The sequence below is a fragment of the Sesamum indicum genome, linkage group LG5 (assembly GCF_026168435.1).
Source record: "Sesamum indicum cultivar Baizhima isolate 11 linkage group LG5, ASM2616843v1, whole genome shotgun sequence".
Classification (NCBI taxonomy): domain Eukaryota; kingdom Viridiplantae; phylum Streptophyta; class Magnoliopsida; order Lamiales; family Pedaliaceae; genus Sesamum; species Sesamum indicum.
Window position 1 is genome coordinate 18,682,219 of NC_142661.1, and position 26,850 is coordinate 18,709,068.

At 34.3% G+C, this 26,850-nt stretch overlaps 5 protein-coding genes and 1 non-coding gene across 7 annotated transcripts; 4 read left to right on the forward strand and 2 right to left on the reverse strand.

The window, feature by feature from the left end:
- Positions 1-147: 147 nt before the first annotated feature.
- LOC105161809 (NAC domain-containing protein 90-like) lies at positions 148-3,209 on the reverse strand. Its single transcript, XM_011079623.2, has 3 exons — positions 3,008-3,209; positions 2,411-2,712; positions 148-587 (listed from the first exon to the last, which is right to left on the reverse strand). Exons 1-3 carry the CDS (start codon positions 3,159-3,161, stop codon positions 264-266), a joined length of 780 nt encoding a protein of 259 aa, XP_011077925.1. The 5' UTR covers positions 3,162-3,209; the 3' UTR covers positions 148-263.
- Positions 3,210-11,267: 8,058 nt separating this feature from the next.
- On the reverse strand, positions 11,268-12,705 carry LOC105161740 (protein S40-7). Its single transcript, XM_011079538.3, has one exon. The coding sequence runs from the start codon at positions 12,253-12,255 to the stop codon at positions 11,590-11,592; it is 666 nt and encodes a 221-aa protein (XP_011077840.1). The 5' UTR covers positions 12,256-12,705; the 3' UTR covers positions 11,268-11,589.
- A 1,808-nt stretch (positions 12,706-14,513) lies between these two features.
- SNX1 (sorting nexin 1) lies at positions 14,514-19,557 on the forward strand. Of its 2 annotated transcripts, none has more exons than XM_011079541.3 (11): positions 14,514-14,695; positions 14,810-14,962; positions 15,644-15,779; positions 16,299-16,432; positions 16,987-17,061; positions 17,506-17,665; positions 17,847-17,980; positions 18,075-18,143; positions 18,399-18,478; positions 18,937-18,997; positions 19,079-19,557. In XM_011079541.3, exons 1-11 carry the CDS (start codon positions 14,684-14,686, stop codon positions 19,283-19,285), a joined length of 1,221 nt encoding a protein of 406 aa, XP_011077843.1. In that variant the 5' UTR covers positions 14,514-14,683; the 3' UTR covers positions 19,286-19,557. The 2 variants fall into 2 exon arrangements, with proteins under 2 accessions (XP_011077843.1, XP_088736750.1); XM_088880624.1 differs by having other exon boundaries at positions 14,514-14,653.
- Positions 19,558-20,135: 578 nt separating this feature from the next.
- LOC105161741 (chaperone protein dnaJ-like protein) lies at positions 20,136-22,611 on the forward strand. Its single transcript, XM_011079540.3, has 8 exons — positions 20,136-20,561; positions 20,746-20,863; positions 20,946-21,062; positions 21,229-21,315; positions 21,407-21,483; positions 21,588-21,715; positions 21,864-21,997; positions 22,350-22,611. Exons 1-8 carry the CDS (start codon positions 20,329-20,331, stop codon positions 22,425-22,427), a joined length of 972 nt encoding a protein of 323 aa, XP_011077842.1. The 5' UTR covers positions 20,136-20,328; the 3' UTR covers positions 22,428-22,611.
- Positions 22,612-23,605: 994 nt separating this feature from the next.
- Positions 23,606-23,685, forward strand: TRNAL-UAG (transfer RNA leucine (anticodon UAG)). The gene has a single exon. It is a non-coding gene; the product is annotated as a tRNA-Leu (tRNA).
- A 223-nt stretch (positions 23,686-23,908) lies between these two features.
- Positions 23,909-26,283, forward strand: LOC105161743 (small ribosomal subunit protein uS11x). Its single transcript, XM_011079542.3, has 6 exons — positions 23,909-24,068; positions 24,970-25,089; positions 25,207-25,252; positions 25,547-25,632; positions 25,709-25,838; positions 25,994-26,283. The coding sequence occupies exons 1-6, from the start codon at positions 24,066-24,068 to the stop codon at positions 26,059-26,061; spliced, it is 453 nt and encodes a 150-aa protein (XP_011077844.1). The 5' UTR covers positions 23,909-24,065; the 3' UTR covers positions 26,062-26,283.
- The last annotated feature ends 567 nt before the right edge of the window (positions 26,284-26,850 follow it).

Below are 26,850 nucleotides of genomic sequence, written 5' to 3' on the forward strand. Positions count from 1 at the left end.
GTTGTAATATAATTCCACATACTCTAAATCCAACAAAAGTTGAAAACTAATAAATCTAACAATTATATCTTGAAATTAAAACTTGATAATATATGGGTACAAATTAAACCAGTTGAATTCTACTCAAAACAACTAGCCAATGATCAGCACGTAATTAGGAGCAGTCTTATTAATTAACTAAATATTACTTATTTCTAATTAATTAAATTCCAATCATTAATACATATATATATATATATATACATAGGATATATTATGCTAAATCATTGTAGATAAAACCAGTTTAATTCTTCCCAAGCCCACAAGGGTTCGTTCTCAGTTGCCATATCCCAATTGTTTTCATGATTGGTGTTATGGTCCCCTGAGGATGAATCATTGATAACGGCAGCCTGAGCAGTGTGATGATGCTGCTGGTGGTCCACCGCTGCCTGATGATCACCTGCCACCAACTCGGACACCGGCTCCTGTCGGTGCACTGGCGCCTGTTGGTGGCCTGTTGCGGCCTCCTCGCGTAGCGGCCGCCGGTCAAATGCCCTCAAAGACCTTGATCTCTTGTAAATTCGGCACAAACGGTATTCTTCATTCACCTGCACCAAACACAATATATACTAGTAAGTGTGTATACTCTATGTACATAATTTTTAAAAGTACCTAAAATATTTATTAAGATAATAAATTACAATAAATATCCTTATTTGTAAAAAAAATTGACAAAAAGGTGCTCTTACTTTGTATATAGTATAGATATAGATATATAGGCATAGCTAATCTTCATGTAAATCTTGGCTTATTAAGTTTCTTTTATGCAATCATTGATTAGGGTTTAGGGTTTTAGGACATTTTTTGACATGCATGCATATAGAATAGATAAATCAAGTCAAGTTGAACACACAACTGACGTTGAGTAGTGACGTCTGAGTTTTATCTGATTTATACGTATCTCAGAAAAAGATTTTATTGACCTAAAGACTAAGAGCAACTTGATATTCTTTCACATTTCTGATTTGTCTTTTTCCAATAATCAAGTCGAGTCAAACCAAACATCAAATCTTACAAAATCGAATATAAGTTCAATCATAGTGTGTAATTTTATTTGATAAACTAAGCTCAAATAAACTATTAATTTTCGATCTTATGATGTGTATGACTAATATTGATTTATTTTTTAATTTTAATATTTTGTGTCTCATAATTTAGGTCATTTGGCATTTTCACTCTTTAATTTTCTAAATTAGCATTTTATAGTCCTATATCTTTTTTATTTTCGTAATTTTTTAGTCATTTTTTCTTTCTTTTTGCTGAAGTTCAACTCCACCAGCAAAAAGGGTGGACTCTTGAGAGAAAAAAGGACTGAAATTACAAAAATTAAAAATATGCATGACCAACATGCTACCCTAGAAAGTTAAAAGTAAAAAATATTAAATAATTTAAATTACAGAACCAAAAGTACTTTTAACCCTTTAACTCTTCTACTCCATCTTATGACGAGTTTTGTCTAACTTGAATTTTTTTCACCTCCAACATAATATATTATTATATCTAACAAATTGAGCAATTATAATCTCTAAACCCTCAAACTTGTGATGGTATCAAGTAAATAAGGTTAGTTTCAACCCAGCCTCAAATAAATTCTAACCACATATCTGAAGAGTATTGAGCAGTTTGATTTAGTTTTCAGTATCAAAAGGATGATATATTTAACAATTTGAGCTCAAATAAACCCTTAAAATAGTGAATCTTATAACAATTAATTTGATTTACTTTTCAACACTAGAACATCCAAATCGGATAAACTAAGCCAAATATTGCTTCATTCACAGATTTAGAGGGTGTTTAAGTAATTTCTTTGAAACATTTTATAAGATATTTTAATAACTTAAGGATGTTTAATTTTATTTTAAAATTAAACTCTTAAACTGTTTATATAAAGATGCTAGAGCTTATAAGATAATAAATTTTTTATACTGTAATTATGCCGAAGGCCATCAAATTATTAGAATTTGAAATTATATATATAATTTTGCTTTGAGAGAAAAAAATCAATTATATGTGGGTAAAAGTGAAACACTAACAAAAATATGAGTGTGTTTTTGTTTATTAAATATTAAGATTAAAGAGAATATTATAAGATGTTTTAAAGAAAAAATTCAGTGCTAAGTTAACTTTTTTATAAAGAAAATTTGTAAAATTCAAAATATCTTATTTGAAGATCTTATAAGCTTTTTAAAAAAAATTTACAAATAATTTTAAAAGCTCGTTAGCTCTCAAACGTCTTATAACATAGTTTGATAAGCTTAGAAGCATAGCCAGCCCCAAGAAATTACATGCAACTCATAAACTACATTATATACATATATATATATATATACACACACACTCATGTAAGAACAAACTGGAATCAGATTCAGACCTGCAATTTTTCACCAGACGAGGAGGAAGCTCCATGATCAGTGACAAAGATCTTGTACTCGTTCATTTTCCAGTCGGTCTTTCTCCCCCGGTGATTAGCTCGTCCTTCGTAGAAAACCATGGTTTTCTTCTGCCCAATTCTGTGGTTTTGCGACGAGTAGACTTCACCAGGAGAGCCAGTTGCTTTCCAGTACCCTTCCGGCGTGAGGCGGTTCGGCCGTCCTCCCCGGGCTTCCCTTTCTTGCCTCGGAATGAAGAAGAACCACTGCTCGCTGTCCTCCGGACAAAGCTCTCCTGCAAATTCTGCAGGTTTCCGTCTTATTGTAAAAACATGGTACTAGTATACACACATTCTTGACATCATGTGATCATACGTTATTACATATATATATATATATAGGGCGCAACATAGAGACCATAATCATAGGAGATAATCAAAGACCCTAATTCTAACGTAAATTTTATACACATGACGTTGTAAAGTGCCATATTACGAGAAACAATAGGAATTTGCAACAGAAAATCTAATCTGGTTGTTGTATATATGTACAGATCTTGAAAATCAAGAAAAAGGGTTGATATTGAACTCATTACGTACGTGGAAGATCCCATGGATTGTAATCGTAAATGTGGACGACGGGTATAACACTATCTATGTCCGCGCTCGTGCCTTTGATCTTATGATGCAGATAGAAAGACAGCAATTCTTGCTCCGTAGGGTAGAACCTGAAACCTGGTAACGGAGCATCCATGTTATAACTAGACAAGAACTGTGATGAACTAATTTAACACAAGTGAATATCTTTGGAGGTACAAGCACATGTTCTTGCAGCCCATATTTTTACATGTATTTATGGGGAAAGAGATTGGAGGGGAATGAGTGCGACGTGTGTGACTGTGTGAGATATATGGAAATTTCCACGCACTTATCAAGAAAATAATAGATGTGCGTTGGGTGCGTATTCTCTCAAGTCTTATTCAAATAATACAGTTGTCCTGTGTTTTTATTGAACTCCATATGTGTTCAAGGGACAACTTTGTCATCATGTTCCTATCGAGATCAAATGAAATTGAGAATCGTAAAGATGAAAGTGATTTATTTAAAAATGACTGCCACAAAAAATAGGTTAAAAGTTAAAAGTTGAATGACCTTTGGACTACCAATTTGCCTACCACTCTAGGGAATCCTCTCGTATTCTTTCCACCCTTGTTTCTTTATTTGGTTTAATTTTTAAAGCTAATTATTTACATACGAGGGCAGTGAAGTTTGATTATATTACAAATGTGCTTTCTCGACTTTAAGAAATTACATGCATACTTTCCATCAGCATTTGCCAATGACAAAAACAGACGAAATTTACAAATAATTACCTTAAAAAAGGTACGTGCTATGTTTGTGCAAATTTCATATTATTATTTAAAATAAAATATTTATTATTTAATATAAAATATACAAAGTATTAAGTTAATATTAAATTTATAAAAAAATTATGACAACAAAAATGTATGAAAATTTAAAAAAGAAAAACTTAATGTATAGTGTAGATATATAGATGGATAAATATGCTCCTCAATACCAAATTTGAAAAAATTGTAATTTTAATCATGTAATTTGGGTTGCATTTTCTATTCTGTATAAATTGATTTGCGCATAGTCTTGTAACCTTGTAATTTTGGTAATTAATTGTAGTTATTTTCTAGTCAATTTGGCCTGAAAATAGCATCTGACCTGCATATGGCCCAATTAAAATATAATTTTAGTCCTATAACTTAATGAGACTAGACAATTTTAGTCCTGTAACTTAGGAGATAGGCTTTTCTGGTCTTTTAAAAATTGATTTACAGGATTATTTTATAATTTAGTTGTGTCGTGTGCAAATCACATGCAACTTTATGACCAATTAATTAAAATTACCAAAATTTAAAGTTATAGAACTAAATCAATTAGTGTTTGATCAAATATACCATCCCTCATAGGTTATATGACTGAAATTGCATTTTTCCCTTCAAATTTCAAGATTAATTGTTCCCTTTTTTCCTCTCTTCTCCCATCTTTTGAATTAAGCTTAATTTCAAAAACAATACTCAAATTTACCTTTTAATTCATTTATTCCCTTCATTAAAAATAAAAAAGAAAATAAAGATTGATGATAGTAGTAATGTCAATATTTTTCATAATCTCACAATTACAAATTTTTTCTCCTCTCGATCAATCTACTAATCAAACGTTTCTCTCTCACTTTTTTTTATCTCCAATCTCACCCTACGTTTATTTCTTCTCGGGAGGTTCTTTTTTTCTCATCACCGCACACTCACGATGACTTTTTTTCATAAATTTATTTTTTCTCTTCATTTCATACCAAAATTCTTTTTTATATGCTTGCATAGACTGCATACCGTGACAATTAAATATTATATGAAAATATAATAGCACGAATCGTGGTAGTCATGTTTTCAGGACCATGAAGAATAAACGAAAATTACATATACAAATTAATTAATCTTATATCTTTTTGGTTGCAGACCAAATTTTGGGACATGCAATTCCCTGCGGTCCTTTTCTTTCTATTTGTTTGTTCTGATCATCTTTGTTCAGAGCAAACAAATCTATCTATGTACATGCGAAAATCAAAATTCGTTACAAATAAGGGTACATACAATAATGTTGATAATAATAACTAGTTCAACATGGTTGTTTGTTTTCTATTCTGCGAAAAAATAATAACTACTTGGTAACCTTTTGTGCCTATAATGCCACATCGTGATATATAATATATATACATATATAAGGTAAATCAGAAATGCTTCACTCTCCCTATATTTAACGTAATTATACATATTCTTTCGTTGTTTAGAAAATTTCAAGTACTCCTTCAAATGAAAATAATTATGTAGTTCTTAAACAGATGAAGTAAAAATTACTACTTTACTCTTGTTAATTTATTTTTAAGAAAACGAAAAATTGAAAATTGGTGAAGTAATAATCCATTGAGAATAGACAAGACAAGGTGATTTGTTGGCAAGAGTACCTTGCACCTATGACTTTGATCATGGGTTCAACTCGCGTGAAGAGTAGTTGGGGAACCAGCACTAATCCTCCTTAATTAAGAAAAATAAATAAATAAAATGTTCCATTGAGAATATTAGTTCATAAATTTATTTTGTAAAATTCTAAAAAAGTATATAAAATTGTAATGCATAATCCAAAAATGCATTTTGAGCAGTTTATAATTCTCAAATAACGATAAAATATTTATAATTATATCAAATTTCAGAAGAGATAATTATAATTTACCCATATATATATATAGTTGAAAAATTAGCGTTTTAGGTTGTGGTTCATCTTTTTGGTTTTCTAAAAGAGGGTTGTTTTACAAAAATCGGATAAGGGTATATACTAAACTGGGTTCCCTCATTTGTTGCTACGAAATTTACTAAAAGATTTGATTAACAAGGTAATTATTTATGTTTTCATTTCTAATTTTCAGTTTTTAGTGTTAAATATTTGTTTTTAATTTTGTATAGACAATGTGGTGATTCCAATAATGTTAGGTTCTGAATGAAATGTTTCCAGGAACTTACAAGAATAAAGGCTAAAATCATGGAAGGTGAGTGAGTAAGAAGAGAGGAAGCTTCACATAGTAAGTAGGCAGCAATTTCCTTTATCAATTCATGGTGGAGGGTAGTTACTGTGATTGCTACTGTTTATAGTAGGACACAATAGTTAGATCAAATCCAAAAACTTTGAATAAATTACACATAGACCTCTTTAGTTTGATCATATTGCAATGCCCCCCCTCTTAGTTATAAAATCTTAATTATATTCTTCCTTCATATATTTTTGGCTCCAAAAATGTATTTATTTCATGTAGCACATACTCCCACAAATTTGGTATATCATAGTTACGTAATTTTCTCAGAAAATAATGAAATTGCACTATGAAAATACATGCATCGAGTTTCTTTAATTTTTTTTATTTTTTATTTTTCAGTTTTTAGTTTCTGAAATAGTGATGAAAATGAAAATATATTTGTTTATATGTATTCTTATTAGAAATATATTAATTTGACACCACAATCCAATATAAAATATAATATTATTAACTAATTCAAACATAATTTAATTTTATTTTCACGCGAAATATTCCCTCATGACAGCTTATTATTCGGAAGTATTTGTTAGACGCCTATTACTTTCAAGAGTATTTATAATTTTTCAAATGGATAGAGTACATCTAAATTCCTATGAGTTCTACAAGGTGGAAAATCATATCGAAAAAGCCCTGTATATAGCCATCTTATATCTAAGTCAGATAGTTCATAAAGAACAAATGCTTAAAGTTGTAAGAAATATTAGACTAGCAAAAGTAGTACCTAGAACATGGAGGGGCAAATATTTTATAATTTTTTTTAATTGTAGAATTTCACGTGAACTACAAATCAAGAGATGATTGATTAGTCATCGTTAGTCTATACAAGTCGATTTTGGATCGGATCGGGGCCAAATTGATGGCTAAAATAGAGTTTGGGGTGCGGATATGACTTTCAGAAGATTACTCCCACATCGATATTCTTTAACTAAAGTAAATTGTGTTATCTACGATTTAATTTTGGAACACATGATTAAACCTTATTCATTTTTCCCTACTACCCACTACTTTGAATTGACATAATATAATGTCATAATTATGATTAGGGAAAATCGCAATCTTGGTCCGATATATTAGGCCTTTTTTTTAATTTAATCTAATTTATCATCATCTTTTCATATCATCCCATAAGTTAAAAAAATTTATTTCATTCCTCATGTGTATTTTCGTCCTATAATTAATCAAGAGATTAACATTTTTCCTTCATTTTTTAGTTAGTTGTTAGACAAAAAATGGATGTAATGACTAACACTAAAAAAAATTTCAACTTGTAGAATGTAATGTGAGAAAATTATAATAAACGGACTATCTTCAAAAAGACCCTAGCATATGGGACCAAAAATATGATTTTCTCGGTAAATGTAATTTTCATAAATAAAAAAAGATATAGTACAACAATCATGAATCAAGTAGTGTTTTCCTCGACAGGCCAAGGGATACGCTACAATCTATAAAGTGCATGTGTACTAACAGAGCAAAAATATGATTTTCCCTTATAATTATGCCGTATCATACTAAAACAAGTAAATTATATTGACACCTCTACAAGTTAGATCCAAATACACAACCATCTCCTACCTTTTGTAAAATTACGCATCATCCCTTTAGGGGGTCTTACTGTAATGTGCATTAAGAGGTCTTTGTGTAAACTTTTCTACTGAATAAAATATATACTTATAATTACAACTACAACTTAAAAAACTATAATTGTAATTTGGAAAAGACATTTAATGTTGATGTATTAATTTTGAAAAATCTTAGGGGTATTAATGTAATTTACCCGAATGAAAAGAATTTAGCATATTTTGATTATGATGAATGTTATATATAGATACATATGGTGGTAATTTCTTGCCTCAAAATGTTAATATAGATTCATAATTTAAAAATTGTGAGTTTTGAATTTAATGGATGTAAGTATAAGTTTTTTTTCATGGTAGTTATTTTATTCATTTATCTTTTAAAATAAAATATCTGTAATTTAAAAAATAAAATTTTATTATACTGTCACCACTTTCTAGATAATTAAATACATCAATTGCTCGTGAATTTTATATGAATAAATAAAATTGACCAAAAACATTGACGTCAAACTTGAATTTGTCAAACGAAATTAGGAGGAAGTCAAGTAGTCAACCATAGAAGAAAATACTGTTCATAATTAGAGAATTGCAAAGACCTCTCAGGTCCAGAAAATGGATCTCAGTTGGTCGTGAAATTCCCATCATTATTACAAATACAAGATTAGTAAAATTTAGGTATAATCTTTAGAATATTGTTAATGGATACTCGGGTGCCTAATTCATCTTCAAATTTGTGATGAGATCAAGTTCAATTGGGAAGTTGAGTCCCCATAATTTTAGGATCATGGGTTCGAACTCCACTAACATGTGTGATGTTGTTCTACTTTAATAGTACGTGTTTTTTTATTCAACAGTAGTTATTGATCATTGGACATGTTATTTGATAATTGCAATTAATTAATAAAAAAATAATAGTTCATCGTTTTTACCTTTTTTTTAAAAAAAAATCATATTCAAATCCACAAATTCAGTATCAGGATTAGTGTGTTTGTGGGATTGTAGATGTGAACCCTCCATTTGAGCATTATCTTTTAGGTAAGACCCATATCGAATTCAATTATTTTGATTATAGAATGGGTAAGATCTCTATTAAAGTAGAGTTACATCTCTCACGTTTATAGAGTTCGAACATATAATTTTAAAATCATGAGATCTCAACTTTACCAATTAAATTTGGACTAATTTTAATTTTTGGTTGTGGTAGTTTGATTGGGAAGACGAAATGTGGTGGAAAGGGGGTGGAACTGATGAAGTCAAGTACCGAGTGGCGAGGTCAAGAAGTCGATTGATGGGCTCTCGAGACAAAAAGACATAAATCCGGAGCAGAGTAGGCCATGGGCCATGTTTCTATATATATGTGTGTAAATTGTGTTTGTATCTCCTTATCCTAAATAAGGAAAAAAGAAAAAAAATAATTATACTTCGACCCCTATGAATTTACCGTTTACACATAATCCTCTGTCGTTAGATTGGGCGAAAAGTATTAACGTTAATGAAAAAATTACACAAGTTTTTAATTCTTTTTTTTCCTTCATTTAATATTTTTATACAATAATTTTGTATTTATTAGTAAAGAAAATATAATAATGTTAAATATTTATCCCTTTAAGTGTACAAAAATATATAATTGAGTATTAAACGAGGAACAAAACTGAAATTTTATATTTTTTTTGCTGATATCAGCATTTTTCGTTCAAACACTAACAAGGAGGGATCATATATAAACGGAGAATTTTGAGAAGGGTATAAGTGATTCAGAAACTTTGGGGGTAAAGTGTAATTCTGCATTCTCAAATAGGGTTTAAGTTAATTAATTTAAAAAAGTTGCATATACATCCCTAAAACTTTACTTAATTACAGTACTCACACGTATTTCAAATAATTATAATTGCTTGTGATTTTATATCATCTCATCTCAATGAGAAAAGAGGAGTTTGATTGAATGAGATTTTTTTTTAGTATGGAATTAAAAGGAGGAGTTGGTTTGAGTGTCCAAGTCCAACAACTCGGCCATTTTTGGGTAGAAACCTTCATGTTTGGGCCTAACCCATTATTATGAACAACCCAAATACCAACACTTCTGGCCCAAGATGAGTGACCTAAAACATTCCCTATATAAAACTCACTCCTCTTCCCATCCCATCCTAGGGGTCTTCTTCTCTGCTACTTCATTTTCTAGGGTTTTTCTCCTGCAGCTGAGCATCTCATTTCTATATCATTATCTTCGCAAACACTCGATTTTCGATTGTTGTTCTTTGGGGAATCGTTATACAATTTGTAAGTGTTCGGATGTTTCAGTTTCCCCCCCCCCCTGTCGGCGCGGCCCTTAAGATCGCCTTCCGCCGTCGTCAATGGAAGCGTTTTGAGTCATAGCCGCGCTATAGTAAATGTATACGCGCACGGTCACTTATGTACGTATGTTTTGTATGTATATTGGTGTGATTGTGTGTGTTGTTATGGTGTTCTTTTTAGGGTTTTCCTTCTGAGAATTCCATCTTACCCCCGTCTTCGGTCTACCAAGAGGCAATTCATTCTTATGTTTTGGATCTCTAATTTTTCCTGCAATTTCCGGTTGCTGCAGTAAATTTTTCTACTGTTGGTTGATTCGGAATTCGGATCTTTATTATTGATCCAGAAAGTGGATTCTGAATGTCTCTTTGCTTGTAGATGGGGGACAATTCCTTTAGTTTTTTAAAACAACTTTTTGGAAAAATTATTTGTCTCCCAGTTGGCAAGAATGATGAAAAAAGTGGATTAGCGAGAGGTGAATAATCTCCGTGAGGCTTATTAAAAATGCTTATTGATATTCTGACTTGCCCTTTCTCTTTTCTCTACTTCTTATTTTGATTGGGATTTTTTTTGGGGGCTATGATTATTTTGAGTCGTTGTGTTTCCTAGCTTAGCGATCATTTCCTTTTCTACTCCACAAAGTCCAATTGCATGAATGATGGAATCATAATATCGTGCGAGGGGTATTATTCCCGTGTGAACTACACAATTATTGCTTATTGATATTCTGACTTGTCAGTTGTCACTCGGCGCTCATTCTCTACACCAATCTTTATACTTACATACATCTTTTATTATTCAAGCATTTCGATAATCACGGAGTAATTCTTAAAACAAGTTGCACACATCATGTTATGAAAATTAAACATCATGTGAAATGTGATCCTACGAAGGTGATGTGATAGTGTAAAAATTAACTGTTGAAGAAACATGGAGGGAAGCTCTTTGGTATCAGAAGCATATTTGATCGAAAACCACACAGTTATCCTTGAAATTATTCTACATCTTGCAAAATTCAAAAGTCTTGTTTCTTTTGTATTTTGATAAGAAAACATTTTTGTCATTTTGACATTGTTAGTTTTCAATTACTATTCTTAAAAAGGATAATGGAAGAATTGCATCATACTGTCATCTTTACTTGATGTTACATATTGCCCAACGTCTTAGTGGATGATATGTTGCAAAGGAACTAACATTTATTTGATATTTCAACACAAATCAATTTTTGGATAAATTGATCTCATCATCACCTCTATAGTGAAATTGTGATTTTCAATTTCCAACTATTCATGTTTAATATTAGCAAAAAACATCTCACCTAACATGCCATTGTAAATGAATGGAACTTGGTAACATCACCAATTAAGATAATTCCATAGTTGTATAGCTAACACACCAAAATACGAAGACATGGAAGGTTGGGCCGAGACTTCTTCCATGGTCATCTTTTCTCTCTAGAACAAAAGCCGAAGCCTCTGTTGACTACAATTGAATAAATTAACTTACTCTACTTCATAATATGTTGTTCTTGTTTTTCTATTCTACTGAGAATGGATAGATTTCAAGACGGAGGGCTTCAACAATTATCGATTTCGGACATCGCAAATCTGAAAGCAGAATACGATAAATAACAAATTATGTCAATTTTGCTAATAATACTAGTCGAGAAAACCTGTCTGGCGCCACACAGCATTGCGCACCTGCCGTAGATCTCTCCCCTTGAGTGTTCTCCCCACGCCTTCCAGCACCGAAAATGAACTCTTCTCATTTCTCAATGACCCACGGGCCACAATCTCATGCGGCGGCAGCACTTCCTCCTCGTCCATGTCGTCGCCTACGTCCAAGTCAGCGATCTCCACGTTTCTTGGTTTCCTCGGCATCATCGGGACGTTCACCGGCGCCGATTGTTGGAACCGCCGGATCGGCATCGACTGCGAGTACGTAATCTCCACCGGGGGATGAGGCTTGGGAATCGAGGGGATATCGCGGGAGAAGGAACTTGTCGGTGAGTAATGGAGAGCAGGTTTCTGGATGATGACGTCGGTATTCCGCTTGTCCTCTGGTAAGGCGGCAAGGATGCCGAACTTCTCCGGTTGGCGGAAGGAGTGACGGGATCGGTGGTTGATGGTTGAGGGTGGCTCGCGCCGCGGCTCGGAGAAGTCGTTGGTGTAGAAGACGTCGTCCTCGTTGAGCTCGTCCCCAGCGACGACGGACGGAGATGAAGAGATGGTCGTGGTGGAGGAAGGAGGAGAGAAGACGCCAATAAATCTGTCGGAGGAAGGCGAACGCCGGTGGCGATAGCTGATGACACCATTTTGGTCCATTCTCCGCACAAGAGAGGCAAGAGTGTCGAATGATAATCTGGGAGGCACAGACAGATGAGAGAGAGAGAGATGATTGTCTGCACTTCAGAAAAAGGGTACATATGAAATCATAAACCCCATGGGGCCCCACAATAATAGGAACCTGAAAATCACGAAGATTGATGGAAGTTCAGTGAGCGCGAAGCAGAAGATAAACGGGGGGTTGTGGCCAGCAGGGGGAGTTGAAGGGGAAGTGGAGAGAGAAGGAGAAAGAGAAAGAGAAAGAGAGACATGATTCTCTGCGCTTCAGCAAAAGCGTACATATGAAATCATAAACCATGGGGAGCCCACAATCATAGGAACAAAAATCACGAGAGATTGATGGTGGTTCAGTGAGCGCGAAGCAGAAGATAAATTGGGAGGGGGTTGCGGCGAGTAGGGGAGTTGAAGCCTGAAGGGGAAGTGGGGAGAGAGAGAGAGAGAGTGTGGGTGTGTGTGATGTGGGAGGGGGAGAAAATTGAGGAAGTCAGAAAAAAGTCCGGAAGTGGGCTCCACACTGTTGTCATCATCTTTTCTTTTCCTTTCTGCTTTATTTTTTTCGTTGCTTTATTTGTGGAGGGTCCACGAGGCATAAAAATACTGGCATCCTTATCCTCATTGGTTTCCCACATTCTTTCATTAAATTATTTTTTATAATTTGAATTTCTTCTTATAAGTAATTGTGCCTCAAAATTATGTAATATATATTAGTTTCTGGAATTTTAAATCTGTATAATTGAAATCTATATAGTTGTAATTAATTAATTAGTGTAAGTCGCTAAAAATGGTATCTCCTTATTCCAAAATTACTTCTAAATCATTTAAAGTTAAATCAACTTTTACGTGTTATAATTTATTTATAACTAGTCTCTAAATTTATTGGTACAAACTGTCTAGACTAATACTTAAATGCTTTGTAATTTATTACTGAGCAATTATGTAAATTTCATACATAGATTCCAATTCTTTTTATGCATTTGTCCGCTAATATTTTTTAATCATATGCTCTTAGAATTGGGTATTGGTGTCAAGTTTAGTATATATTTGCAATTGAATATAAAGAAGTTTGAGGATATAATATCAAATGCATGATTTAGATTGGATTTCTCGGAATTGGGGATTTGGCGTCTTATGATTTTTATGCACTCAAATCTATCTCAAAATCTTAATATACTCTACTCTTGAGGGATTTCATCTATAAGATCCGTTAGACCATTTTGTAATTCTTTTAAAAATTTAAACATGTTTTTAAAAATAATGTTACCATGGATTTCTGAATATGAAAATTTAGTATTTTTTTAGTTAAAGAATGCTTTTTAAATAAAATTTTATAGGCATATAATTTAGTTACTGAAATATTAAAACTACAGTAAAACCTCTATAAATTAATACTTTACAAATTAATAAACTCTCTAAAATAATAAAATCTTTCGGTCCCGACTTGGCCTTCGTAAAAAATAATCAAATTCGATAAGATAATAAGATAATAATTTTTCGAAAAAGTCCTTTATAAATATTGGGTCCCATTAAAACTCTAAAATAATAATTCATAAATATTACAATTATAAATATTATGGTAATTTGTTAAAATATGAAGTTTGTAATACTTTACGCATTTGATCATTCATGTTTGATTTTGCGATGCCTTTTAGATGAGAAGACATGAGGCTGAGTGTTCTGAATTATTTTAGTATCATATTGAGATTTATATAGTATATGTTTCATTCATCATGCATGAATACATTTAATTGACTATAATAGTTATTAAAGTGCAACGAATTAATATAAACATGTATATTTAAGTAATTCCAATGAATTGATACATGCCTCCATGAATATAATAGTTAATTGTATACAATGAATTGATATTATACATGAATATATTTAATTAGTTACAAAAAATTGATTGATGTATGAATATAATCAATGAAACATATATGAATTCTGAATTTAAAAAGTTCATTTTTTATTAATAAAATATTAATTTATTGATAAATTAATATTTCTCTAAATTAATGAAATTTTATGGTTTCGAGGTTATTAATTTATAGAGGTTTTACTGTACAAAGTTGGTTTTATTAAAAGTATAAACTAAAATTTTAAATTTGTAGTAATAAAACAAGGTAGGGCCCAACTGGAGCAAACAAACGTCACTACGACCCGACCCAATCCGATTGAGGCATGGGTCAAAACAAACCCGATTTGATAAAGGGTGGTTAAACCACTAGAATATACAATCCGTGGCCCATGGCCCATCGGGCAAATATCAAGTCTACCCCCCTTAACGTGCACCCCGACGTACGTTAGCAGACAGACCCAGCAACCAGCTCTCTTTCTCGTCGCCGGAACAGTAAGCTGCATATCACGGGCGTATTTTAGAGTGAGTCTCGCCTTTCTCTGCAAAACGACCATGATCACTACGGTACTCTCATACTTGCATTGCCTCTCAATTCTCCAATTTCAATCGTGGGGATTGTGGTTTTGGATTGGAATTAACTGAATATTTTATTTGTTTTTATTTATAATTGGAATTAAGGTGAACGCCCAGCAGAGAAGTGGATCAAGTCCGATGGCGCAAAGCCCTAGATCTCCGTCGTCGCAGGCTCCGTATTTGACAGTATCGGTATCCGATCCGGCTAAGATGGGCAATGGAGTTCAGGCTTATATCTCCTACAAAGTTATAACCAAGGTGGCATTTATTGCTTTGTGCATGTGCAAATCTGTGTGCAGGCGAGTGCATGTTTACATGGCTAATCGATAATTTCCTGTAGATAATGGATTAGGGCGTGACTTTAATTGCGCATGACTCATTTAGCTGAGATATCAATTTAATTGAGATTTGTTTTTGGTTATGTTAAAAAGGTATTGGGGTAATTATGATCCATGGGTGCTTCCAAACAATTATTCAAGATATAATGCCTGAAGTAGGGGTTTCTTTTGTTTTAACTGTCTTTGGATAGCAATAACAATTTCAGCTTCCGTGACCATGCAAAGCTAGGTTGAAGAGGTTACTATAGCCTTCGTTTGGATTTTCTAGTTTCATATGATCGTAGGCAGTTAATGTAACAGTTAAACCAGTTTACCTTTCAGAGAATACATTTTGTTAAGTGTTTATGTTTTAACATCCTTCTCAGTGACGATCTCTATGAACATAAGTTCATTCAAGTTCCATCAGAGTTTCATTCAAGTTCCATCAGAGTTTCATTCAAGTTCCATCAGTGCTAATTGTTATGATGAAACTATGCATCTTTGCTCCTAAATTCATATCTGTATTTGTTTTCTAATTTCTACATCACACCAACTTCTTTGATATACCCAGTTCCAAGTTTGATCCTTGTCCTAGATAACCAAATTGGAGTTTGATTTGCAGTCAAATTTGCCTGAGTATGACGGCCCTGAGAAAATTGTTATCCGACGGTATAGTGATTTTGTTTGGTTAAGAGATCGCCTTTTCGAAAAGTACAAGGGTGTCTTCATACCACCTCTTCCGGAGAAGAGCACTGTAGGTAATTAGCTGACCACTTTTCTTTCATTTATCATCATAAGTTTTAGAGCTTTGCTGTTTCCACTGAGATATCATCTTTCTCCATTGTAAAATTAATGATGTATGATTAGACCTACTCATGAACTTTGTTTTTCATGTACATTACCTTTGAATATTGTTTCTTTTTACTCTTTCCTGGTAAAACAAATGATATTGAAATTTTATTTGTTGACACTTGATGCAGTATGTATTTATGACTTCTCCTTTGCACCAGGATAGTCTGTATGTCATTTTAATTTAGGTACCTCCATCATAACATATATAAAACATTGAGATGAACAATAACCTTCACAAATTGGACTTGGAGATATATTGCTGTTAATGACTATGCTCGCTAATTTATCTGTTTGTCAACTTGTGCAATTACACCAGCTCATCATAACATGAACTGGTGCAGGGAAGATAATGTTGTGTGTATAGTTATACGTTCTCCAGGCATTTTTAACACTTTATTTGTCTGATATTCATGTATGCAATACAGAGAAGTTCAGGTTTAGTGCTGAATTCATTGAGATGAGGCGTCAAGCATTGGATGTTTTTGTCAACCGGATTGCTTCACATCATGAACTTCGACAGAGTGATGACTTAAGAACCTTTTTGCAGGTTGATGAACAGGTAATTGAATAGCAATATATCAAATTTGGATATGGAATTTCTGTAGTTATTTCCTGGAGGAGAACAGTACCATACTCTTTCAAAGATGTAATCATGTGGAGAGTGCACATATGCATTTTTTATGGTGGGTCGGGATTTGGATCACAGGACTTTATGGTTTCATGCCACATTCTTGGTACAGCAATGCCTGTGTCAGGATAGCAACTAGGACACAGTTGGAATTTCCAATTTACATCTGATCTGATCTGATCATGCAAGAGTACTTCAGGTCTGGTTAAGTAGATCCCTGCTGTTGGCCATTTTTTAATTCATTAACCATCCCATTTATGGTTATCTCTCATACTTAGTTGCTATAGTCTTTAAAAGTCTGAAACAATAAGAAGGGGAATAGCGTCTTTTGCTGAAAAACTCTAGGCAAATTCAGTTGGATTACTTTCCTTTACTGGCTGGCAAGATCCTGTTGTTGATGATGCATCACATTTTTGACAAATGAATGTTTTGCTTCAAAATTGCATACTTAAAACTGATATATAATATTGTTGCTTGATCTGCAGACTATGGAAAGAGCAAGGTCCATGGAAATTGGTATTTTCAAGAAGAAGCCAGCTGATTTGATGCAAATTTTCAAGGTATCTCATTAATCCATAAGAAGTAAGCAACATCATAGTTTGAGCAATAGTAGGAAAGCTGCTTTCGTGATTGTTTGGTTGCTAATTTCCGCCAATACATGGAGTTTCTACTTGTTCTTGCTGATTGAAGGAGGAACTTAGCTTCTTTGAACTGCAACTCCTTAGGTGTTTTGGTTATATGCTAATTAAAACCCCACGGAGAATATCTTTTTATTCATAATACTACAATTGCTTTCCCTATAAGCATAAAGCGATACATTGAAAGATGCTGAGTAAAATCTGCTTTTCTCAAGTGATATACAACCATCTGGAGACCATTTATTTGATTGTAAAATAGATAATCCTTGTGGCTTGCTATATTGGTTTTGTTGGCTCAGTTAATCGGTTGAAGATATAGATTTTATTTTCTGCTTCTGTTGGCATCATTAATTGTTAATTTGACAGGATGTACAGTCCAAAGTGAGTGATGTTGTTCTTGGAAAGGAAAAACCAGTTGACGAATCAAATCCGGAATATGAGAAACTGAAGAATTACATTTTTCAGCTTGAAGATCACCTAGCTGAAGCCCAGAAGCATGCTTACCGTCTTGTAAAGAGACACAGAGGTATATCCAGGAAGAATTCGTGCTACCACGCATGATTTCTTAATTGCTAGTATTTCATATCTATTCCACCTCATCCTTCCTTCTTGCCTCTCTCTCTCTCTCTCTATATATATATATATATATATAAATTGTTTTTTTTTTTAAGTTTAAGTCCATATGATGGTAAGCTTGTCTTTTTCAGAGTTGGGACTATCCTTATCAGAATTTGGCAAGGCAGTCAAGCTTCTGGGTGACTGCGAAGGAAATGCTCTTGGAAAGGCATTTTCTGAGCTTGGAGCAAAATCAGAGATTTTGTCCATTAAGCTGCAGAGAGAAGTATGATTTAACTATGCTAGTTTCTTCTTTCTGTCTTGACTATTTTCAGAATTGGTAATCTCCATGATTGTGAACTTTGCTGTACTTGTATCAGGCTCAGCACCTCTTGATGAATTTTGAAGAACCATTAAAAGATTATGTTCGAGCGGTGCAATCTATTAAGGTGACTTCATGCCTCTTGGTTTGCAAAATTTTATCTGTATTTGGATGGCTTTAACATATGAGAGAAGCTGCAACGCATGATGTTCTTAAGTACTAATAACCAAATTCCCTTACAAAAAAGAATATTTGGTGGAATAAAGAAAAAAGAGTTAACAACAATTACTTAATGATTTCATGTGCATTTGTGCTTCAGGTATTACTGTTATTATTACTTTGGCAAGGAAATTGATGGCAGTTTGTCTTATTTTTGTGACAGGCTACAATAGCAGAGAGAGCAAATGCTTTCAGGCACCATTGTGAACTGGCCGAAACAATCAAGTTCAAGGAAATAGATATGTATGCTCTCGGAATTTGTGGCTTACTCCTTACTTTTATTTATGACCCATTGATTACAATAACAAGCTAACAAGACTTTTGCTTAATAAATAGGACAGTGCTTGCTGTGACATTTATAAAACACCCTTGGTCTAATATTACTTTATTTGGTCCGAGTATGTGTCCTGAAGCACACATGTTCTTGTTTTGCTCTGAGTCTGCAGCATTTCCAACACGTATATGTTTTCGTAGCTTCTGCTGATACATGACAATTACTAATCAAATGTTCGCCATAAACTTTATTTTATGTCATCTGATATAACATGAAACAAATTGATACTCCCAAACTTCACTAGGTCAGAAGCATTTTTGGGTAAAGTACCCAAGAAATGACTCTTGTTCTTCCCTTCTTCTGGTGCTAACGATCTTCTAGTCATAATAATTGATTGTTTTTGACATCTGTGCATATTTATTTGCAGGAACAAGCTACGATTGATGCGGTCAGAAAAGTTGGCAGAAGCTGAGCGTGAATATGAGGAGGTAGCTGGCATTCCCATGCATTTTTCTTGTTACTTTCTTGAATCCTCATCGTTTATGTTGACACTTAGTTTCGTCTTGCAGCTGAAAGCTGATGGTGCAGAGGCAACAAGAAAATTCGAAAGAATTGTTAAGCTAATGAATGAAGAGATCATTCGATTTCAAGAGCAAAAAACATTAGACCTGGGTGTCGCTTTTCATGAATTCGCAAAGGGTCAGGCAGAGCTGGCAAAAGGTATAAGTGAAGCCTGGCAAAGCCTTCTTCCCAAGCTCGAAAGTTGCTCTTCCTAACAGAATCCAGGACCACAAGTGAGATACTTTCTAGTACAGAAAGGTGATAGAGTGCTGAGGCCTAGTTCTTCCCTTTGATTGTCCGATTTCTGAGGTTGTATACTCTGTACAGAGCCAAAGCAAAGTGAAGCTTATTTCACTTTTTCCTTGTAACTTCTATATGTAATTGGCAGATCACTTTTCCTCTTAACTGTTAAAAGCTTGTTTTCCTTGCTCTGTAATAATTCTGATTTTGTAGGTGTTAGAATTTGTCGCACGCTTCACTGGCTCAACATAGATCTCTTGATTCGTGAAACTGGTAGAAGTAAGATTGTCTAAATTGTCGTCAACATTTGGATGAGTTGGCACCATTTTTTCTTAAAGTAAGAAGGTTTTGGGTTCAAATCCAAATTCCCCCATCCCATCCCCCTTGTATTAAAAAAAAAAAACAAATGATCTGAATTACACGGTAAAAACTTGGGGAATTTGCATTTTTGCTCTCATAAGTTATGGATTTAGTACATTTGGTCTTATAAGTTAATAAATTGTAGCATTTTGGGGTAAATGTTTATCTTATAAAATCAAATGTATCATCATTTTTTATATACTATAGGATAAAAAAATGCAATAATTTTTTATCTTATGAATAAACTGTGGGGTAAAAAATGTAATATTTTTTATCGTGTATGATTAAAAGGGTAAATTTTCTTAAATTTTTTGTCCTTGCACCGGACCAAAATATATATATATATAGAGAGAGAGAGAGGGGGAAAATTGAGTGGGTGATTATTTTCTTGTACATGACTACTCGCTTTTTTCTTGAAATACTTGCAATAATTTTCAATAAACTTCTTAAGTTTTCCTTTTCAGGAAGCAGAAAAAGACGGAGACAGAATGGTTTAGAATTAGCAGAGAGGATCTTCTTCATTTCACCGTTTACAGACAAAGCATCAAGTAAACACCCCCACCCCCCACCCCTACACACCCCCCGAGAGAGAGTCAGACTCTCAGAGAGAACAAGAAAGAGATCGGAAGGGAGCAGAGTTGAAGATAGAGAGAGAGAGATGGGTTGTTTCTCTCTGACTCTTTTTTCTCCTCTGCCATCATCACTCAACTCTTGGAAGCCCCATAACCCCATCATCTTCTTCCCCACCACCACTCGCCCTAACCCAAACCCAAACCGCCTCTGCTTCTTCACAAACACTTCATACTCCAAAACCAAGCTCATCCCCCATTCCTCTTCTCCAAATGATGCCTCCGCTAATTCCGCTACTCCTTCGGGGGACAGCACCTCCAGGTTTTTCCTTGAATCTCTTCTTAATCTTAATTTGTCAATTCCAGTTTCTCTGTTTGATTCTTGACTCCCGCCCCTAATTCCCGTGGAAGGCGAATTCAATGTGTTAATTGGGAAAGAATTAAGGTTGGAAATCTTTATTAGCTCTTGCTGGCTTATGGGTTCTATTCAATTTACTTGTTTGCAGCAATTTCTGTATTATAGAAGGGCCAGAGACTGTTCAGGATTTTGTTCAGATGCAGCTCCAGGAAATCCAAGACAACATCAGAAGCAGACGCAATAAGATCTTTCTGCTCATGGAAGAAGTGGGATTCTTCACTTTTTCTTTCCTTTCCTTTTTCCTAAAGCTGTTCTCATTATAATTTTATCCTTTTACCTTCACTGTAGGTGAGGAGGCTAAGAGTGCAACAACGTATCAAGAGCATGAAAGTTGCGGATGAGAGTTGTGAAGTTGAAGATGAGATGCCGGATATCCCCTCCTCAATTCCCTTTCTTCCTCATGTGGTAACTTCTGAATCCCTCTCCTACTCATCTACATGATAGTATAATTACAACATTTGCATATGTGAGTAATTCTATGCTTTAATTAGTTTTTTGTCATGAAATTTTAGGTGAGTTGTCCGTGTTCTTGATAGTCTTGCTAAAGTAATTATACATGCTATTGAAACAGACACCGAAGACACTGAAGCAGCTCTATTTAACAAGCTTTTCATTTATATCCGGCATTATTGTCTTTGGAGGCCTGGTTGCGCCAATTGTAAGCTTATGATCTTTAGAAGTTGTGGGACCTTGATTTTCATGTAAGATTCAGATGGGTGAACTTACCGTTGAATTGTTTCACTTGGCAGCTTGAGCTCAAATTGGGTTTAGGTGGTACCTCATATGCAGATTTCATACGCAACATGCATTTGCCTATGCAGTTAAGGTATGTAGAAACCTCAGATTATAGGTTTAAGATTCGTTTGTGGGTCAAAACTTATGCTGGATATGCAATGGGATTATGAAGCATCTGCTTAAAATTTATTTCAGTCAGGTGGATCCTATTGTGGCCTCGTTTGCAGGCGGGGCGGTGGGGGTTATTTCAGCACTGATGCTGCTAGAGATTAACAATGTTGAGCAACAAGAGAAGAAAAGATGCAAGTACTGCCACGGAACTGGTAGGTGTTTAGCTTAGATTATATATGATTATGTTCTGCATTTTGAACTTAGACAAACTTGGCATCATCTTTTCATTTTAGTTTAATGACTAAGGCCTGTTCTTGACCAACGGCATATGATTAATCTTTTGTTATGGTATGTGGACAGGATACTTGGCATGTGCCCGGTGTTCTGCAAGTGGTTTGTGTTTGTCCACTGAACCTATAATAACAAGTGCAACTGACCGCCCATTGCGTGCCCCCACTACCAAAAGGTGTCTAAATTGCTCAGGGGCGGGAAAGGTATGTAGTTTAGTAGTCAGGCAATATATCACAGTGCTAAAATTGCTAGTTTAATTAGTAGCCGTTCCCTTATCTTTTGGTGTGATTCAACCGTCAGAGTAGAAAATACACTAAATTCTCAAATCAGAATACGCCAGAAATATTAAATATCAAATGATTCTCCTAAGTCCTAACACATCCACCCATTTATGAAAAAAGATTTCACCTACTAAGGCTTCACATAATTCTTATGGCCTGCTTGTGAGATATTAAATATTAAATAATAAATAATTTTCCTCAATAGTTTAAACTTTGTGAGAAATGGGCGTTCAACACATTGATGATAACTCCATTTTCTTTGTATGTATGTCAGGTAATGTGCCCGACATGCCTCTGCACCGGGATGATGATGGCAAGTGAGCACGACCCTCGAATAGAACCATTTGACTAGAAAGCAAAGCGCCTCCTAGTGCTGGTCTTGAAAGCTGTCTGCTGATACCTTACTCTTAACTATGTTTACCAACCAAAGAAGTGTATCCCAAGAAGAGCATACAGAAACATGGAGATGTAATAATATGAAGTGGAACAGTGATTTACATTGTGCAATAAAAGCAACGCTGATGCGGTTTCTTGAATGATTTTTGAGTTTCTGATATGGTGGTAATAGAGCTGTGACCCATCAGTCTGTATGAGTAGAAAGAGAGCTTTTGATGGTCGGAGAGCATCTTGATGTTGTGTATGGATCACAAATGAATTTTTGTCGTGCCTATGCTTTGATGTTAGGACTTTTAGGCAAACTTTCATTCTTCATCGTGCAAGTATAGGACTGTTACACTTTTGGTTCTTTTATCTTTTTTAAAAACACATTTGGTCTTATAAATTTTATACCTTTGATATATTTATTTCTGTAATTATATAATAATCAAATTTGGTTCTATATATTTCAATAAAAAATATTTAGTCCTATATGATTTTCAAATGTGACACTTTTAATTCTTTAACGTTGTGAGTGAGTTTTTTGGGGGAGACATGTGTTTGCATGTGTTATTTACTTGATGTTTCCCAACAAAATCAAACAAAGCCGCTAATTCTCCAAATGAAATTGCATAAAAAATATTTAATCCTACTAAAAATTCCATAATTTCTTCAAATAAACAATTTGAAGAATTCTCAAAACACGTTGAAAAATTGCCAATTATCAAGAGGAGAATTATGGGAGATTTTTGTGACAAATTAGGGTTTGAAAGTGGGAGAGAAAACTGAAAACTTTGGTTTGGATTTTGAGGATATATCACTACTTGTGTTTCATGTTTGGGCATTTTTCAATACAAGATAAAACAAATCGAAGTTTTCAGTTTTCTCATCAACATGAGCTTGAGGTTTACTTAATTTTTTTTTTGACTTCTTTTTGTCTCCAACCAAAAATAAAATTAAAAGTGTCACATTCGAAAAATATATTGGATTTAATGTGTTTTATCGAAATACATACATGACTAAAATTGATGACTGTATAGTTACAAGGTTAATATATCAAAAGTATGAAATTTAGAGGACCAAATCTATCTTTTAAAAAAGTAAAAGAAAAAAACCGGAATGAGAATTTACTTTGCGAGTAGAACAGCAAACGACGACAGCTTGGCCGAGTGGTCTAAGGCGCCAGATTTAGGCTCTGGTCCGAAAGGGCGTGGGTTCAAATCCCACAGCTGTCAAATTTATTATAAATTTTTTATCTTTTTTATTTTTGAATATTTCTTCTCTCTCTCTTTTTCATTTTTACTTCTTTTTACTTCCGTTGCCAAATACGTAAATCCTGAAACCTTCTGGAGGACCTAATTCGTAAAATCAAAAAAGTACATGGGGGAAAAGTGAGAATATCGAAAGTTTATTTCCGCAGCGTTTTATCTATCAATTGTAGGAGTTATCAGAAACAAACACAAAAGGCATGGGCATTTACGGTAATATACAATATCCACCGGTTCAAAAACCCTAACTATAAAGGCCGAGCCTTACATATCACCACACCCTGCGCCATTAGGGTTTTCAAGAGTTGAGAAGCAGCTAAAGCCACTTTCTCTCAGTCGTCGGAGCCATGGTATTTCTCTGAACATAAGACACATGTGTTCGATTGTATTTCCCGTACATAGATATATGTGAAAGGGTGATTCTTGTTTATTTAGTTCGGGATTCATTCTGCTAATCTTGCTTGTTTGGACATTGTACAGCGTTTAAGTTTTGTTTTGATCCTTTTTTTCCCCTTAATGTGATGCTGCTAATACGGCTTAATTGAATTTCCTTGCTCTATGTATTTATTTCGAGATTCGTCTTGCTAATTTTGCTTGTTTAGACTCTGTTGAGAGTTTAAGCTTTCTTTTGATCTTTCTGTTTTTTTATGTGATGCTGGTAATGCTAATTGAATTTCTATGTGCTCACGTCGGTGTCAAATGAATTTTCTTATGTAGATTCATATAAATTCTAAATGCTCCTTCGTTGGATTGAAGTGTAGGCTATGGTTGTTTCTGTTGGGTAACTTGCTGTGACGGCTATATTTTGGGAAAAAGCATGATGGGAAATTTATAATCTTATTTCATTAGATGAATTTTTGGCAATTTGTTCTTGGTTGGCATTGTGTGGTTTTATCTGAATTGTTCAGTTTGGAGATTAGCTGTTCTTTATGCTTAATTCCAACAAAACGTTTGATATTGTTCCATCTTCTTTTACCCGTCCTTTCTTTAGCTGCACTGTATTTAAGTCTTACTAGCTCACCCGGATTCTTTAGCTTGCACTGTATTTAACTCTTACTAGCTCACCCGGGCAAAAGAGGTTAGCTTCTTTTCCTTTAAAGAAGAAAAAATTGTAATCAAATCTGCACTAGCATTCTTCTTTACTGAGTACAAATGGATCATAATCTCAATGATACTAGTTCTATCATATTGATTATTTTTGCCATTTCATTGGGTTTTTTGTACTAATAATCTTCTTCTTGACTTTAATAGTCTAAGAGAAGGACCAGGGAGCCCAAGGAAGAGAATGTCACTCTTGGGCCTGCCACTAGGGATGGAGAATTAGTTTTCGGTGTTGCCCACATCTTTGCCTCTTTCAATGATACCTTCATTGTGAGTATAGAAAGTGTTAAAACTCTCTATTATCTTTGTAAATATAGTAAGGAGAAAGCGTAATATTAGGATATGATTTTTGCAATTTGTTAATTGCATTGACTTTTTTTTCTGCAGCATGTGACTGATTTATCTGGAAGGGAAACCATGGTTCGTATTACAGGTATTGTTAGCTGGTTCGAATTTCATTTTATATGAAAGCTTTTTGATTGTTGTATTCATCATGCTCGGGAAAATGCATGTATTTTAGTTTTAGTCAAAGTCGATGGTAATGCCGGCATGCAAATTTCTTTTGTTTTAGATTCTATATGGGGGCCTTTGCTTCTACTGGATGTATGCTATATTTTCAAAGATTCCTATGTAATGATGAGTTAGTTGATTCCTGTGATATTTATCACTTCTGGCGTGTTTTTGTTTCTGAATTGTGAATCTGAATGCATTTTGCTTTGGGATGTAGGTGGTATGAAGGTGAAGGCTGACAGGGATGAATCCTCTCCATATGCAGCCATGCTTGCAGCACAAGATGTTTCTCAAAGATGCAAGGTTTTGTAATCTTCCATCTAAACACAATGTTGGTTTGTAGCAGTCCTTGTGATTAACTGACACACGGAAATTGCAGGAACTTGGCATCAATGCTCTTCACATTAAGCTCCGTGCTACTGGGGGCAACAAGACCAAGACTCCTGGACCTGGTGCGCAGTCTGCACTTAGAGCCCTCGCCCGTTCTGGCATGAAGATTGGTCGTATTGGTATGAGCATTTTTTTGATTTCTTTGAATCTTCTAATGCAAGAGTTTCAGACCTAATAATATGTTACAATGTTTATTTGAGTTCAGGGTTTGTTTATGTAAGACGAACTCTTTTGTAAATTATTTGTATTCTGCTGATATTTTGTTCCCTTTCAGAGGATGTGACCCCGATTCCAACTGACAGCACCAGGAGAAAGGGTGGTAGAAGGGGAAGGAGGCTGTAATTCATTGTCGTGGTCTGCATATTTGGAGTTGCTGTTGGGACATTTTTCCAAGTTAACATATTTTACTCTTCCTATTTAGCATCGAACTAGTTTAAACAAGAATTATGTTGGTGTTTGATTATGTGGGACATCGACCAATTATGAGATAGTGATTTTGCTGAAACAAGATCAAGTAATAGTGCCGAGTCTTTTATATGAATCTGAAATGTTTGCTTTTTGTTACATTGTTGTGTATAAACAGCCCCATGCAAGACTTGACTCGTTCATTGGGAGTGGGATGCCTTAAATCCGGACGTTCTAATTACAAGTGGTTCTCCATAAAGCCAAAACTTTTACTTCAAACTCTGAAATATCCAATTATTTTATTTAACTGATGTTCTTACATGTAATCCATTGTTGCCATCCTGATTGTGCCAATACTTCCGTGGAATGCAGAGGGAGATAACTATTATACGCCATACTTCTAACATTTTCAGCTGGATTCATTTTGTTGCACTTAATTTTCATGGGCGGTGCCCATGGTCATGAGCACAAATTCACAATGTTTTACGAGGTTAAACTCATGCTTTGTGAGGGAAAAAACCGCATCCCTAATGGACTAAAATCAACACTAACGCTGGCTTCTGTGAAGGTAAATTTTCTGAGGAAAGAAGGTGTGGTGGTGCCTGCAGGAGGATCAACAGGATGGACACCAGGCACTCAAGCCGAAACTGAGGCAACCAAATGACTGTCAACTTCGTAAACTTTGAACTTTCAGAAAGTCATTTCCTAAACTGATTCACTTCTGAT

Excerpts from the sequence above, each read along its gene's own strand:
- LOC105161809 (XM_011079623.2), bottom strand. The coding sequence starts at position 3,161 with ATGGATGCTCCGTTACCAGGTTTCAGGTTCTACCCTACGGAGCAAGAA. Across the intron at positions 2,713-3,007 it reads CAATCCATGGGATCTTCCAC|AATTTGCAGGAGAGCTTTGT; the intron begins GTACGTAATGAG and ends GGAAACCTGCAG. Across the intron at positions 588-2,410 it reads CGTCTGGTGAAAAATTGCAG|GTGAATGAAGAATACCGTTT; the intron begins GTCTGAATCTGA and ends TGTTTGGTGCAG.
- LOC105161740 (XM_011079538.3), bottom strand. The coding sequence starts at position 12,255 with ATGGACCAAAATGGTGTCATCAGCTATCGCCACCGGCGTTCGCCTTCC.
- SNX1 (XM_011079541.3), top strand. Across the intron at positions 14,963-15,643 it reads CCTACAAAGTTATAACCAAG|TCAAATTTGCCTGAGTATGA; the intron begins GTGGCATTTATT and ends TTTGATTTGCAG. Across the intron at positions 18,479-18,936 it reads AAGTTCAAGGAAATAGATAT|GAACAAGCTACGATTGATGC; the intron begins GTATGCTCTCGG and ends ATTTATTTGCAG.
- LOC105161741 (XM_011079540.3), top strand. The coding sequence starts at position 20,329 with ATGGGTTGTTTCTCTCTGACTCTTTTTTCTCCTCTGCCATCATCACTC. Across the intron at positions 21,316-21,406 it reads GAGGCCTGGTTGCGCCAATT|CTTGAGCTCAAATTGGGTTT; the intron begins GTAAGCTTATGA and ends TTCACTTGGCAG. Across the intron at positions 21,484-21,587 it reads CATTTGCCTATGCAGTTAAG|TCAGGTGGATCCTATTGTGG; the intron begins GTATGTAGAAAC and ends AATTTATTTCAG.
- LOC105161743 (XM_011079542.3), top strand. Across the intron at positions 25,253-25,546 it reads AACCATGGTTCGTATTACAG|GTGGTATGAAGGTGAAGGCT; the intron begins GTATTGTTAGCT and ends TTTGGGATGTAG. Across the intron at positions 25,839-25,993 it reads CATGAAGATTGGTCGTATTG|AGGATGTGACCCCGATTCCA; the intron begins GTATGAGCATTT and ends GTTCCCTTTCAG.